The 16,390-nt window shown below is 42.2% G+C and overlaps 1 protein-coding gene across 3 annotated transcripts; it reads left to right on the top strand.

Moving 5' to 3' along the window:
• The first annotated feature begins 336 nt into the window (after positions 1 to 336).
• ern2 (endoplasmic reticulum to nucleus signaling 2) lies at positions 337 to 12,366 on the top strand. 3 transcript variants are annotated; one of them, XM_046048174.1, is made up of 24 exons: positions 338 to 667; positions 1,260 to 1,377; positions 1,470 to 1,503; positions 1,655 to 1,727; positions 1,814 to 1,886; positions 2,066 to 2,188; positions 2,293 to 2,394; positions 2,770 to 2,829; positions 2,951 to 3,167; positions 3,836 to 3,914; positions 4,147 to 4,297; positions 4,384 to 4,526; positions 4,765 to 4,953; positions 6,350 to 6,539; positions 6,821 to 6,925; positions 7,035 to 7,122; positions 7,967 to 8,156; positions 8,272 to 8,368; positions 8,444 to 8,643; positions 8,936 to 9,083; positions 9,529 to 9,656; positions 9,826 to 9,949; positions 10,048 to 10,115; positions 10,206 to 12,366. In XM_046048174.1, exons 1-24 carry the CDS (start codon positions 578 to 580, stop codon positions 10,386 to 10,388), a joined length of 2,973 nt encoding a protein of 990 aa, XP_045904130.1. In that variant the 5' UTR covers positions 338 to 577; the 3' UTR covers positions 10,389 to 12,366. The 3 variants fall into 3 exon arrangements, with proteins under 3 accessions (XP_045904131.1, XP_045904130.1, XP_045904132.1); XM_046048175.1 differs by lacking the exons at positions 10,048 to 10,115; positions 10,206 to 12,366 and having other exon boundaries at positions 337 to 667; positions 9,529 to 9,701; XM_046048176.1 differs by lacking the exons at positions 338 to 667; positions 1,260 to 1,377; positions 1,470 to 1,503; positions 1,655 to 1,727; positions 1,814 to 1,886 and having other exon boundaries at positions 2,064 to 2,201.
• Positions 12,367 to 16,390: the final 4,024 nt, after the last annotated feature.

The following is a 16,390-nucleotide window of genomic DNA, read 5'->3' as shown; positions in this document are numbered from 1 at the left end:
AGTACCTCAAAAACAGCTACTAAGAGACCTTGATGTAAAAGCACTTCAACCAGAGATGTGGGTGTTCATGTACGCATGGGACTGTGGGGAGTGCAGAGATAGAGAGAACAACGAACAATGACGCCCTCCACTGCTTTCTATTGCACAAAAAGTCGCACTTGTTGTGTTCACTACTGTCCTGCTGTGCGTTTCCACGTGTTCCAGGCGTTTCTGCAGCCCCTCCCCTTCTGCTTCATATCTCTCCACCCATTGGCTGAGCCTCCTGTCACTCAGCGCGAAGGAGCAGAGGTGCCCCGCCCACCTCTTTGCCTGACAGTTTGCTCCTGACGTCACCGCTTTCGTCCCAACACGGAAATGTGGAATAGTGGCACGAACCGTTGCGTTGCTATTGTTATGGGTTTGAAACGGTACTTGTAGCTTGGATTTCACCGTGTTTGTTAACTGTCCGCGCTGCTTCCGCGATGTTAAACGGCCGGTGCTAACTTTTTCTGACAGACCAGCCCGTGCTAGAAATGGAGAGAGAGTTCGACCTCTGTTGTTAGTTCAATAGCTTTTAGTCCTCCGTTTGTTCAGGGCCATGAAAGAAAGTGTTTCGGGGGTCATAGGGGCTCTGGGACGCCTGCTGCTGTCTCTTCTCCTACTGTCCTGGGAAGGCAAACTATTTCAGGTAACGTTAAACTGTGTGCCTTCTTTGTGGTGGTGTTGTTGTTGTTAATACTGTGCGTATTTATGCGCAGCGGAGAGCGCAATTGGCATCCCACTGCGTTTCTGTGTCTATTTTAGGCTCCAGTAAAGTTGCCATGATATGATACGACGTTTAGTCCAAATTGCCTGAAGAAAGTTAATACTTCGCGTGCGTGCGTGCGTGACTCTGTGTGTGTGTGTGTGTGTGTGTGTGTGTGTGTGTGCGCGCGAGCGCGTCTATCTGCATGTCTTGACTCAGTGTTTGCTATTGTGTGCTGTTCAGTTCTGTATTGCCAGTTGCCACCCCTTGGTGGGTAAATATGGGAGCGGTAAGCACGGACACATTATAGGACATTGTGTTGGGAGGGGGGATAAGGATATCCTGCTCTAGAGCAGAAACTTACTGCAGGACTAGACTGTCAACCTTTATCAGACCTGACACACCCACTCACACAAACGCACACATGCTGTATATAAGCCATGCTGAAATCCCAGATACATGACATGTGACTGAACTCCCTATCAGACAGCTGGCCTGAAGTTTCTCTCTCTCTCTGTCTCTGGCAACCCATCAGGTTGGAGGGGTCAGATCCGTAACGCTCCCAGAATCCCTCCTGTTTGTCTCAACACTGGACGGGAGTCTGCATGCTGTCTCCAAACAGTCAGGAGACATCAAGTGGACCCTAAGAGAAGGTTCATACACATCAATATCAATACTATTTACCAATCTTTATTTTCATTTTGTAAAAATATTTCTCATGGAATGGTTCTTTCATTTCTTTCAGACCCTATTATTCAAGTACCTGTCTACCTCACAGAGTGAGTAACATGCACATGCAAGTTTGCACATACACATATAAACATTTCAAAACTCTTTATATCTTTTTTTTTTAGGCTAAGTACTTTTAGATCTGTTATTTAGAACACCTAATCTAATCAGTGGACTGATGTGTGAATGTTGTTTTTGTAGGCCGGGTTTTCTCCCAGATCCCAACGATGGCAGCTTGTATGTCCTGGGTGGCAAGCACAAGGAAGGCCTGATGGTAATGACTGCAGTATGTGTGTGTATGTGTGTGTGTTTGTGTGTCATTTTCCACCTTATGAACCCATTGTTTGTATATATCTGCAGAAACTTCCCTTCACCATCCCAGAGCTGGTTCAGTCAGCTCCCTGCAGGAGTTCTGATGGTATTCTCTATACAGGTGAGACCTTATGTGTGCACTTGCGTGTGTGAGAGATAGATATGCAGAGAAATACAGCAGCTACTTTATAATAGTTGTGTCTGAGACGGACAGAAACATATTTGACATACTTCAATGCAGTTTGCTAATATTTTTCCCTGTGTGCATGTCTGTGTGTGTGTGTGTGTGTGCACTTGCAGGTAAAAAGCAGGATGTGTGGTTCGTGGTGGATCCTGAAACAGGTGAGAAGCAAACCAGTTTAACCACCTCCTCCTCAGAATCCATCTGTCCCAATACTCCTCTGCTCTACATTGGACGCACAGGCATGTAGCACAGGTGCCCACTAACATGCACACACATATATATATGGCTGAGGTGTTTGCGTGCATCTTGGCTTACTGTTTGTGAACTTCTGTTTGTTTTCCAGAATACATGGTCACCATGTTTGACACGAAGACACAGGAGCTGCGGTGGAACGCTACATACAATGATTACTCAGCTCCACCTTATGATGAGAAACAAGACTACAGTACGTTTCTCACATACATATATTCTGTTACACAGACTGACATGGCAGGTTAATTAGCTGGATTTTTTTATGTCTACTTGCTCATGAACTACTGCACTTACTTGAATGAAACAAATTTGGCACATTTGTTATTAGTGTTTGTGAGTGTGTATTCGGATACACATTCAGTTTGAGATATAGATTTAAAATGTATTAAAATTTAGAGGATTGTGCAACCTTGGTGCAGGAATGTGTGCTCGCAGTGCTTTTTAGTTTAATATTTATGTTGTAAAACAACCTGAAAACGCTGTTCAAGATTGAGCAATGAAATGAAACAACTCAAAGGGGTCACATTCCATCTTGTCCAAAACTGACCTGTCCTACCTGTACTTGCAGAGATGGCCCATCTTGTGTCAAGTGGCGATGGTCTTGTTGTGACGGTTGACAGAGAGTCAGGTAGGGAGAGGTGTGTGGTTTTTACTATGTGAATATTTTATTACCTTTAAATGTCTGAGGGTTGGTCTGTGTCTTTATTTCATCTCTACCTTCTCCAGTAAGTTGTGTGTTTTTCTTCCAGGTGACGTCTTGTGGACTCAAAACTATGGCTCGCCTGTCGTTGGTGTCTACCTGTACTCTGGCGACTCACTAAGACACGCCCCCCACCTGTCCCTCGCTATGGAAACGCTACGCTTTCTCACCTTCTCCTCTGCCAACGACCAGGCAGATGCACACTCTACATTGAAATGGAGCTATCAGTTTGTGAAGGAGCAAGCCAGCGCTCAGACACAACTTGTGTAAGAGGAATTGTACACACACAGATTCATTTATTAAATTGGTAAATAAAAGCCTCTCAGACTTCACAAAGCTTGGCCGACACTTTTCCAATTTCCTCCTACAGCCAAAGGCATCGTTCCAGTCACCTAAAAGTGATAACACACTAAGACTTATCCTGACATACACATGTAATGGACAAGGAGGAACAAGAACTGCTGAATCTGTTGTTGTCTCTCTCAAGTTATCTTTGGTTATATCATCACGCTCGCTCATCCACTTACTACTACTAAAATAAGCTGTGTATAAAAATGTCACACATTTTAAAAGTTTGCTTGTAGTCTGTTTATCCTTTGATTAGGCCTGTTAACACTCAGGGTTAACTGGTTACCCAGCATGAAGTACTAATTCTGCAGTTTATTATACAGCACGTGGTGCACTGATTTAGAGCGGTTGTTAAACTGTTGGCTGGATCTATGTTTGAGTTGTGTGGTTTTGTGTTTTAGGGGACACCCGCCAGCCAGTCGGAAATATGCATTTTCTGTGGCAATAGTATAACGAAAACAATGTTTCATGTCCCTGTTATTTCCAGTCCCAATCTATCCATTCCAATAAATACCAGTTTATACATTTCTGAGATATCCTGCTGATAGACACTCAAGGGAATAACCTAACTTTTTTTTTCTTCAAGACCCACTCTCTATGTTGGAAAATTAGACTCTCACCTGTATGCCTCCACCTCCCTTGTCCACCATGGAATCTCGTTAGTGGTGAGTTTAAATTTTTGTGATATTCATTCACACACCCAGTTTCCTTATACATCCAGGCGATGCATCTGTGGCGATTCTCCCTCTTGCTTTATCCAAACACCCATAGTAATACATACATATATTTATACAGTATATCAGACAGGTGTATCGGACAGTAAGGCACTGATAATGATTGAGACGATAGCAAGATAGCTGTTACGTGACTGGCTTGTGCTTCTTGTTGCCACGGTAGCCACGGGGACTGACCTTGGCTCGAATTGAGGGTCCACTGACGGCTGGAGTGACGGTCAGAGAGCGAGGGGAGTGTGAGATCACACCGTCCACTGATGTGCGTTATCCACCAGGGAGCACAAACAGCCGGAAAAACCACTGGCTGCTAATAGGTAAACACACACACAGCCACCATTCCTCCATTACAAACATTCAAGCAGCTCTGAATGCGTTATATCTGTGTGTTTGTGGGTTTAAGGTCATCATGAGCTCCCTCCAGTAGCTCACACCACCATGCTGAGGGATTTCCCTGTCAACCTGCAGCGTTCGGGTGAGGCAATCATCCCCCCTCGACCTTCTGCCACCCCAGTCTCTCCTGCCTCGTTCTACCACCAGCGCTACGTGAGTCACAGCTCCAAACTACTTCACTACTGCAGTCTAAACCTGAGGGTCCGTAAATTACAGGAATGCAATCAGACGATGACCCTCTTCTATCAGGCTATTACTGTCCATTATAGCCTACTTCAAGCTGTTCCAGTGACCAAATCATTGATGTGAAAAATGCCCCTTAAACAAAAACAAGTGAACATCATATATTTCCACTCTTTCTTATCCCTGTTGTTGTTATTGTGTCCTTCAGTTCCAGACAGTTGTTGGTAGCCATAGCGACACCAATGCTAATAGTGGAGGGACTGATGGGAGGACATCAGGACAGGCCCAGAGACCGGCCACTGTGCTTCCTGTCTATATGACTGAGGATCGTCTTACTCTGGCTGTTCTGACGCTGCTGCTGGGAGGATGGCTGGCCTTCGTGCTCACATACCCCATTGTGAGTGTGCATGGATTATGTCTATCTGTTGTTAAGATGCATGTGTGTTTTTTTAAGTTTTTAAGGTTTAATTCTCAAAGACATGAGCAAATGGTGGCAAACTGCATGCCCCTATTGGAAAGTGTTAGGAAAATATCCATTCCAAGATACTCTCAAACAGTTGTCTGCCTTTGTGATTTTATTGTTCATTTCTTGGAGCATTTACTTTTCCTCGGCCTGCTGAAGTTAGTATGATGTCCCATGTACCAGAATGTTCTTCATTACCCCTAAAGGAACAGGTATGACTAATTCCTCTGCAGTGATTGTTTACACACATAGGTAGAGCAAGCAATAGTGACATTACTAGCAAGAGATTAAAGGCGTCCTCTGGAGTTGTTTACCTTTATCTGTAACACGCCAAGATATGCAGCAATGCGCCAGCAAAGATAGAAAAGAAGACAACTTAGCAAATGTTTTATGAGGAAAGAAATGCATTAAACAAGTTTGTTAGACCTCTCGGATCTAATAATTTCACTGCTGTGAGTATCGCTGAATCTAAACATGACTTGTTTGTTCATTAGAAAACTCCACAGGGAACATTTTCCCACTTGAAGAAAAAGTGAGAGCTGTAACTTTCTAAAATGCAACTTCTTCTGCATCTCTCAGCAAAGTACTTCATACTAAGAGCTATGTGATGTTGTGTTATACATTTAATATATAATGTATTGTGTATTATTAACAGGAATAAGAAAACAAAATAAATGCAAAATTCCCCAATACTGTTGCTGTTATCATGTCCTGTCATTTTTGCCGGGGTACGCATGATGAAACAGAGATTAAGTCATCAAGATAGGTTACCAACAGTACATGATAGACACATCATATTTACACCAAAGCTTATCCCTACAGACTCAATGATCTAATTAGAATTTTGAGCACCAGCCTGCAGACATTAGCCATAATAATAAGTTAATTTTTTGTATAGTGAAATTTCACTCGCTCAGCTCACGGGCATTATCAGAGTGATGATCGTTCCAAGCTCTGACGTACCGTGTTACACTATGAAACTCGTTAATAGCACCAATGTGTCAAATGAAGACAATCACGTTAGAAATATTTATAAGTTCATGCATGAATCAATTTATTTATGGAGCATTATTTATCACTAAATAGTGATGAAATAGTGATTTTGAGGTGGTATGCACTTCAAATGCCTCTTTTTTAAGCTCTCTTTTTTGCTGGAATTTTCTCCTACGACATTTGGGCTGAATGTTGTTTTTATTGACAGTGTTGCAAAGGATGATCTTTCTCAAAGAGCTTCATTTATTTATCCTCTTCAATATTCTCAATACTGGTGTCTCAGACTCCATCTTCTAACAGCATTTCATGTGATCTGTATCTGTGTGTGTTTTTCCAGCGTGCGGCACAGCAGCTGAAAGCTCAAAGGCAGCTGGAGGAGGCTTTTGAGTCTCGTTTCCAGTGCATGCAGACCAACATGCAGCCCAACATGCAGCCCAACATGCAGCCCAACATGCAGCCCAACATGCAGCCAGTGACCTTGGTTTCTTTAGAGACAACCCCTTCTACTGATATAAACCTTTCTAGTGGTAAGTAACTTGTAAGACAAGTTCTCTGTTATGCTGTATTCTCTGTATTGAGTGACCTTGGCATCCAGTTCAGTGATTTAATGTTTTTCTTTGCGCTAAACCTGAGAAATGACGGATTATTAAAATGTATAAAGTAGCGTTGAAGCAGAATTTTCTTCAAAGCAGAAATCTTAAATATATTATTCATTCCTTGATTCAATTGTGCACAGAAAAAGTTAGTTATATGCAAGACACATATTATATATAACACATAGAATATATCTTTACTTAACTATATCCAGACTCTCAGCCTGAATCTTCTGACCCTCCACTGAGTCCTCACACTCACAGCAGAAGCACCTCAGATGTTGATAAAAATGGCACTACTGGGCTCAAACCCAAAGCAGGTAAACACACCAAGACGTTTAGACAAACTATATATGATTTAATTCTCTCACCATCAAGATGAGATTAACTTTTTGCTGCTTCATTCTTCCGTCCTACCACTCTCAAAAGGAAACAGTGACGAGGTGCAGGTGGGAAAAATCTCCTTCAGTCCATCTGAGGTGCTGGGACACGGCACAGCGGGAACCTTTCTTTTCAGGTAGAGGATTTGTATTTTAACACAGCACTGTTTTAAAAGTTAATGGCACTGGCCCTAATCAAATGACCATATTAGTGGATTTGCATGTTTTATATCATTAAGTGCAAAACAGGTGTGCTTTTGCATTTGTGTATATTCCTATCAAACATTTTCAAGCACGTTGTGAGATTGACTTCTTTCCAGCCAGTTAGGCTTTTGTTTATTACCACCTTTGGTTATTTGTTGTATTGGAAAGGCTGCTGTCAAATTGTGGATTGTAGAGCATCCGTGAACACACCATCAGAGAAGCTGTCTAAAGAAAACCGCTCGTAATGGAGTGTATATAATGAAAATGAATATTGAACACAATATGATGGTGACAAAATGGTCACTGTGATCTCAAAAAGCTGTGGCCTCAGTAGCTCAGCAAAAGGCCATAAGACATTTTGACTTGTCACAGTAGAAAAGCACATTACAATGGCTCTGTTCTTTTCAGGTACCCAAGTACACTGTGACAGTAAGGCAGCATACACTATACCAGGAACCTGAAACTTAAGCAGCTAAATGGAATGCAGCCATGATCATTTTTTTAATTTACACCTGTGCTTTTCCTACTGTGACATGTCAAAATACCTAGTTGGTTTTTCATACTGTATGGAAAAGAACATAAGCCAAAAATCAAACTAAATACAGAATGCTTTGGAAAATGGTCAACACTGACATAAAGTAGCTTTAAACCGTTCACACCTGTGATTTACTGTAAAAACAGCAAATGTCCTTTACTATTACTAACCACTGGCTTTCTGAGATCAACTTTATTGTTCATAGCATAATATGTTATGATGCTCTGTTTTTGTGACTTTAGGGGTAACTTTGATGGACGCCAAGTAGCGGTGAAGCGAATCCTGCCGGAGTGTTTTGAGGTAGCAGAGCGTGAGGTACAGCTCCTCCGAGAGTCTGACACACACCCGAATGTCATCAGATATTTCTGCACAGAGAGAGATCACCTCTTCACCTACATCGCCATCGAGCTGTGTGCTGCAACCCTGCAGCAGGTCGGTACTGTAGGGCCTTCGTAAATGACCTTTTATTATTGTTATGAAGCAGTCATTTAAAAAGACATCCCCCAACAACAAAACAAACATTTTTTTGTGTCTGTGATCTCTGCAGTATGTGGAGGATCCATCTTGCTTTCCTGAGTTGAATCCTATAACTCTGCTGGAACAGACCATGTGTGGCCTTTCACACCTCCACTCACTCAACATAGGTCTGTACACAGAAACGTGTATACACAAATGATGTTTCTGGAAAACTACATTTTTTTTCTTTGCTCTTCCTGTAGTCCATCGTGACCTGAAGCCTAGAAACATCCTCCTCTCTGGTCCCAGTGCGCTGGGTCGGGTCCGAGCTCTAATCTCTGACTTTGGGCTCTGTAAGAAGATCCCAGATGGTCGGACCAGCTTCTCTTTGCGGTCAGGAATACCAGGAACTGAAGGGTGGATAGCTCCAGAAGTGCTGCGGGAAACTTCTGTCAAAAAACCGGTAGGGTGCGCACACATATTGCATACAGCAGGATTGTCTTGCTTTGAGCAGTCAGAGATCTTGTTGGCTAAAAGGCCCACAGCGAGAAAAATGGATTGTAGTTATAGATAATAAAACGGTTTCAAATTTTGGACTTTTATATTTAAAAGCATGGAGCGAGTGCCAAATGTCCTATAAAATATTGATTACTTGTTTGAAACGTCTGATGTAGGAGATATGGATGTTTTGTTTTGTAGTACAGTGTCTGTATTTCTTGGTCCTCTGTTCCAGTGTTATCCTCTTCTCTCTGCAGACAGCGGCAGTGGACGTGTTCTCAGCAGGCTGTGTGTTCTACTACGTGGTCAGCAAGGGGCAGCACCCTTTTGGTGATGCATTGAGACGACAGATCAACATCCTCGCAGGAGAATATTCACTCTCGCATTTTATGGAGGATATACACAGTGAGTCCTTATGACTTCTCCTTCACATCTTACCTTGACCTTGATGAAAAAATAAAACGGGTTTCCTGGAATTCCTGACATTTGTTAAGTAGAGATAATTGGTGGGGATTTACGACATTTATCCAGTTTTAACTCTATAGTAGTTTGTTATGATGATGATATTGTTAATTAGAAATTCAGTATGCTTGTTCTTCAAGATTAAGCCTGGAGAGATTTGAATACATCTATATTTATGGATTTGGGATTCTTGCTATGACTTGAGCTCTGACCCCTTATGATGATCCCTTAAATAATCACAATTTCTTTATGGTTTACGTACAATTTTCAGACATTGCTGTAATTGCAAAATTTAACAGAATAGTGTTGCAGGTTGTGTTTTGCACATGAATATTCAGACATGATATAATACATGAAAATCTGAAGACCATTTCTCCCTCAAATCCAGATGACGTCATAGCACAGGACCTGATTGAGCAAATGATCAGCGCTGAGCCGGAGTCCCGCCCCTCCACCACCTGTGTGCTCAAACATCCGTTCTTCTGGCACCCCGAGAAGCAGCTGCTCTTTTTCCAGGTGTGCTAAATCTCTCTTGTTCATCTTGGTCCTGGATACACAAAGGTACAGCTCTCATTAGATGTTTATTTTGTGGTTTGTGTAGGTTTCTGTGTCCCTTTTACTTAGCCTCATGTGCCTGTCTGTGAACTGCAAAACAGTTTTTTTGTGTTTGTTGGTGTGTATGTAGGACGTGAGTGACCGCATAGAGAAGGAACCAGCAGACAGCCCGATTGTGGTCAGACTGGAGACTGCAGGAAGAGCAGTGGTTCGAACCAACTGGAGGATGCACATATCTGTGCCTCTACAGACAGGTACACACATAGTATCACATAACTGCACTGTTTACACCTGTGCAGGATGACAAAGCTGTCACTGGTTTGTAATCCATTTCTTCCTGTGCACATTCCAGACTTGAGGCGGTTCAGGACATACAAAGGAAATTCAGTCAGAGATCTTCTGAGAGCCATGAGGAACAAGGTCAGCGTGCATGCTTACATGACATATTTTTTAATACAAGTAGACACACTTTGACACATCAGTAACATCAGTTAACATTGCATGTTACAGAAGCATCACTACCACGAGTTGCCACCTGAGGTGCAGGAGACTCTCGGCGAGCTGCCCGAAGGCTTCGTCAGCTACTTCACCTCACGGTTTCCACGGTTACTGTTGCACACGCACGCCGCTCTGCACATCTGCAGCCATGAGAGACTGTTTCACCCCTACTATCTGCCTCCCAACTGCAAATAGCATCCACATGACTCTGCACCCTCCACTTTGTACACACACCCACACATACAGATATTGTTGTACTTTTTTATGAGTTAAAGAAATCCCTGACAGCGCCCCATTATTGCTTTTGTAAAGCCCATATGGTTTCTGGGGGAGACTACAGTGCTGTGAAAAAGTTTTTATATGCCTTGAGTTGTTTTTTTAGATTAAATTGATTTTTCCGCAGCTATTGATCAATAAATGCTTTTAAAATTATATTAGAAGGCACTCTGAGTGCAGACCTCCACAAAAATGGCAAACATTTTTTATATTAATAATAAAAATGTTTTTAAGCATTTTTTTTAATGTGTGACGCCAACAGAATACACATAATGAAAGATTCAACGTCTTTCCCTCAAAACAACTCAGGGAAAAAGGCTTTCTGTGAATTTGATAAAGTTCTCCAAAATGTTCAACACATTAGGTGATTCTTTCTTTTACTGGAGTGACACCTGATTTTGTTTTGGTGGAAACAAACGCATTGCTCTTCTTGAATGAAGAGATCTTGAGAACACAGTTATAGGAAGAGATTTTTAATAAGGTGCTGTGTGTGCTCTGAGTTGGCTGATGTGTGGAGATTCCTTCATCCTTATTCTATATTTCAGTACTTTTTTGTTTTGGATTTTGAGGCAGAACTACCAACTAAAATTCATTCTAGGAGATGTACGTCAGTGTCTTCTCAAGTGCAGTAGTTTGTTGGAATAAAGCAAAAATGTTCCATAATGGCTGAGAATGCCTTAAAACAAATCACGTGTTCCTCGGCCTATTTCACCAGATTTCATTGAAATATGTTTACAATTTTGAGATGTCCTGCAAACAAACAGAGCGAAACTATAACCTTTTTGAGTAACAGTTACCTTTACTGGATAATTAATATTATAGAAACAGACAGGAGACAAGGGGAGAGAGGCAGGTATGACACCCAACAAAGATGAGGCCCTGTAATTTCTAAAAACCTGTGTCTGAAACATTTATAATAATATATAAAATTACCTTAATTGGAAAATGTCACTTATTTTAGGATGATAGACATAAATTGGTGATACACAGTAAATTAAACAGTGTGCAGTGTGCCCAGGTCTCACACTCGGATTGTAGCCACATGTTTTAAACAGTAATTCAGACTTTTAGCCATTACAACCTCATAACAGATCTAAATGGAACCATGTTGGACTTCAGGGCGATGTGGTTAACATGAGCATATTGTGGATGGTGATGTTCACCCAGTAATAGCTCTAGAGTCCAGATTAAACAGTATGCGAGGTGCTCAAACTTTGTCACAGCACTGTAGATAACGCAGACTCTGGACAACAGGTTTCACAAAAAGTGTTAGACTGCATCTTCTACGACAAGTCTTTGCTAGCCATTTAACCAGTTAGTGAAATTGTCCACTTCACCCATGCCAAACCCCACCCTGTCACTGTTGCTGCTGTGCTTCTCTCAGCTCCTCTGTAGAAAGTGCCAATATTTACTTTGTTCGTTATTTTGTAATTTGCATGTGTGTGTGTGTTACTGCATTGCTGAAAATAGCTACACTGACTGAAGAATGTCCTGAGCCTTGTTTTTCTCTAAAGGCAGTACGTGGAGCATATTAGTCAAATGTCATTGCCACTGTTAAGATGTGGGCAATATGCATATGCTGTGAAAGTCTGATTTATCATCAGTGTGTGCAGGCAATAATGTGGAATCATGGAAACTAACTTACCCATTTCATTTGATTCATTTTTTGTTAACCCAATTTTAATAGAAATATATATCTCACCACTCCTGAATGTTGGTTTTGCGTTGAGTTTTGTGCTCACCCAGCCACTAAATGCTCTGAAAGCGAGCTCTCTCCCTGTACCTATAGGATGATGGTTTGTTAGAATGAATGTTGAAGAATCTGACTTTTGTGCTTTCTTTTGAATGAGTGAATTAAATTGAAGCTTTGGTTGTGCCAAAGAATTAAGTACCTCAAGTCAAGTGTCTTCAGTTTGTAAACACAGACAGGTCTTTACTCCAAAACAAATGGGTTGATGTTTAATGAAAAGAAATCACAAATATTTTGTTGACCACTTGGAGAAAAATGTAAAGAAATTATTAGGTAGGAAAGACTTGCTTGTCTGAAAGGCCCGGAAAATATATTTTCTCAATCAGCTTGGGCGATGTGATCCTACAGAACATTTCACAGGAGAGATTTCTGCATTTGTGTTTAAAGTCTGAACGTTTCTTACTGGTTGGAATGTGGCTGGGCTCTACTGGGAAAAACAAAGTTTTGTACTTACATGCACCAATCAGGATTTTACAACATTTGAATCAAATATGATGACAGTCGTGGGGTTAGTTTAGGTTCCCATGTCATTGTTTAAATCTGATCAAACCACACCCTCACAGTCCCGATGAAGCAGATTAGCTCGGTGTTACATATTAATAATTACTAATGATGTGTAGTTTCCCTACTTTTCAGGGGATTATAAACATATTGTAAAAGTTGCTTTGTAGAAAGGTCTCTACTGTAGAAAAAAAAATAAACAAAATAGACAAACAATGGATGACAGCATCCCAGAAATACAGAATATTTTGAATATTTGCCCATCTAAGAGCCCTTTCAAACTCTGCAATATTAAATTAAATATGTATTGAATAAAATTACCATAAAAGCAACTTAAAATCAAAATGCAAATTTTGAACTCTCGAGATTTTGTTGGGTAATGCTGAAATGCTGTGTGGTAAATACTGTCTGTACTATAACAGTTTAACCAAGTCCAGTTCTGCGTCGTTCAGATAAAATGTCTCCACTTACTCTTTTCCCAAATCCCCCACCGTCAATACAGACCAACAGAAAAGGTGTCACCTTAAATATCCGAATGAGGCACTGACTCCGCCTGGATCCATTCAATAAATTATCAATTCAACACCATTACACCATTTACAGCCACAGTGACATCAACAGATCTAATGTTTTGTGTTGTTGACAAGAAGACTTGGAGGTTTAATTTTGACACAGCTGTTGGTCTCCTCGAAGGATAACATTTCTGTCCTCAGGAGCTGATATCACTGACAATAAAATACTTCACCTTGAACAGAAATTTCTTGGGTCCTGTTACAGCAGAGTTGCTACAGATGTCTCTAGATGAGATAAAACTTATATTTTTTTAGTGATTGCAAGTTAAATTGAAAATAAAAATCTTAAATTGTAGAGATTTGTTGTTGTCTCACCTCTTCAAGCAATGAGACTAATTGCAGGTGGTTATTTTCATTTCTTGAACCAAGTGGAGAGGAAAACATGCATTTAGTGTTGACAGACATCTGAACAAATAACAGTGGTGTTTTCATGTAATTTACGGAGTAAATGATGCATTAGTAATGATGAATTCTGAGACATTAATTACACTACGTGAGACTTGACATTTGAAAATTTATCGTTTTTTCCCCACTCAATAAAATAGCTTTAACACCACTCTCCAGGTTTTAGAAGCTATATATAATAGACAAACCACTTAACCTTTTCTGAGTTTACTTTCCCTGTGACAGTACAGTCTGGAAATGTATGAACAATTAGCCAGATATCAAAGACTATACCAGCAGGTATTATGAATGCATTCACTCAAAACCCACTAGTTCATGTTGAACAATTGATGTTCAGCTTTATCATGAAAGAGTCTGACTCGTGATGACAGGTCACACATTTATTGACGGGAAATGAGGAAAGTATGTTAAAAGTAGGTTTGAATGTGTCAAACACATGTGAACGCAGTCCTGCTGAGCCATAATGTATGATTGACTCACAATATCGGGCAAAAGTATATAATCTGCACGGGTGCATTTTTTCAGAAAAGATGTCAAAGAATAGATTTTGCCTCTGCGAAGATAAAACGAGAGTTACGTATGTAACTACAGTTCTATGAATTCTGGATGAACGCCAGAGGCAGTACTTAACACTGGATGTTATCCGTCTCGTGCACGCGCTGGTCGAGTATTTAATATCAACAAAGTCACTTCTGACCTGGGATGATGTGGGGCGTAGCTTATGTAAGCCCACGTCATCATGAAAAATCCCTACAAAATCTTCTTGCCACAATTCTGACTGACAGAGAACTCTGGCGGTCATCCAGAATTCATAGAACCGTAGTAACTCTCGTTCTGTTTCATTCTTCCTGACCGCCAGAGGCAGTGCCTTTGTTTAGACAGGGCATGCCCTTTCCTATGGTCCCCACAGCAGACAAACAGGCTATCAGAGTGGCAAAAGCCAGCAGTCACCTGCTTGTAATGCCTCAAGGCCCTCACTGGGCAGAGCAGTTCTGCTGAATCGGCTTCAGCAACCTGTGTCTATGAGGAGTCATATGCTGCTAGCTGAATGACCTGATTAAAGTGGGCTGGAGCCAACCTCTTTGGGAGGAATGATGGGTTAGGCCAAAGTGCCACTCCTGTGCCATCAGAGTTCCAGCACATGGATGCTTCAGCAAGGCATCCATGTGCATGAAGCTCACTCACTCGCTTCACTGATGCCATTGCCAGAAGAAATGCAACCTTCACTGACAACCACTTTAGTTCTGCCTGCTCCAGAGGCTCAAAAGGAGGGAGACAAAGGGATTCCAGCACCAAAGGCAGGTCTCATGAGGGAACCATGATAGCCCGTGGGGGGTTTCATCGCTGGGCTCCTTTAAGGAACCGGGTGATAAGGGTGCGAGACCCCACAGTCTGGTTATCCACTCTAATATGACTGGGGGAAATTGCAGCCACATACACCCTAAGGTGGAGCTTTTTTTCTAGCAAAGACTGTAAAAAACGCAGTATTATCGGCACAGAGGACTTCTCAGGACCTACTTTATGAGCTCTACACCACTCTGAAAAAATCTTCCACCTGTTGGCATAAAGTGCCCTGGTGGAAGGTGCTCTAGAGTCCCTAATGGTTTGGATCACTGCCTGGTCACATGACCCAAGGAGTGGGTCAGGCCCCTGAAGGGCCATACCCATAGCTGCAGGCGTTGTGTGCTCGGATGCCAGATGTGGCCACCCAGCTGCGAGAGCAGGGCTCGCCTCCTGGGCAGGCACCATGCACTACATGTGCTACATTACCGTTATCAGTGTGAATGGCGGAATGGCATAGAGGAGACAATCTGGCCACGGTTGTGCCTGGGCATCCTGATCCCCAATTGACTCATTTCCTCCCTCAGTGAAAACCAAAGGGAACAGTGGGTTGTGGAGGCAAACAGGTCTATTTCTGCTCTGCCATATTTTTGCGCCATATCTCCTCTACAACCACCAGGTGGAGTCTCCACTCCACTGAGAAAGGTGTCTGGCAGGAGAGGTAGTCTGCCACAGAACCCGGCCCCGGCAAGTACATAGCCCTGAGGCTGGCCAAGCGGGGGAAAGCCCATACCAGGAGTCGCCGTGCAACCCACAGTGACACGGCTGACCTGGTGCCCCCTTTCCAATTTACATGGTAGACAGCTGACGTGTTGTCGGACCAAACAAGAATATGCCTGCCTCTCAAATACGGCAGGAACTCGTGCAGCGCCAAACCGATAGCACGGAGCTCGAGCACATTTATGTGCTCACTCACTGCCCGGTGCTGCCACACTGCCCCCCACCCCGTGGGCGAAGCGTCGGTTACCACTACCTCCCGACGCGATTCAATTCAATTTTATTTATATAGCGCCAAATCACAACAACAGTTATCTCACAGCGCTTTTCATAAAAGAGCAGGTCTAGACCGTACTCTGTGATGTTATTTACAGAAGCCCAACAGTTCCCACCAAGAGCAAGCACTAGGAGACAGAGGCAAGGAAAAACTTCCTTTTAAGAGGCAGAAACCTCGAGCAGAACCATGGCTCAGGGTGGGCGGCCATCTGCCTCGACCGGTTGGGGGGGGGAAGGGAAAGAGAAAGAGAAAGAGAGAGACTACACAATATACACACAGAGGTACAGACAGTGAAGGTGATGTTGCTATAGACTAAATGAAAAATGGTACAGATATTTATAATAGTGTTAATGGTAAC

Source organism: Micropterus dolomieu, linkage group LG04, assembly GCF_021292245.1.
Source record: "Micropterus dolomieu isolate WLL.071019.BEF.003 ecotype Adirondacks linkage group LG04, ASM2129224v1, whole genome shotgun sequence".
NCBI classification, from domain to species: Eukaryota; Metazoa; Chordata; class Actinopteri; order Centrarchiformes; family Centrarchidae; genus Micropterus; species Micropterus dolomieu.
The sequence above is the reverse complement of the archived record's forward strand: the minus strand, read 5'-3'. Positions and strand labels throughout refer to the sequence as shown.

Bases quoted from the DNA above. Each gene is read 5' to 3' on its own strand.
- ern2 (XM_046048174.1), top strand. From the start codon at position 578: ATGAAAGAAAGTGTTTCGGGGGTCATAGGGGCTCTGGGACGCCTGCTG. The intron at 3,915-4,146 runs GTGAGTTTAAAT...TTGCCACGGTAG, and splicing joins ACCATGGAATCTCGTTAGTG to CCACGGGGACTGACCTTGGC. The intron at 8,369-8,443 runs GTCTGTACACAG...CTCTTCCTGTAG, and splicing joins CCTCCACTCACTCAACATAG to TCCATCGTGACCTGAAGCCT.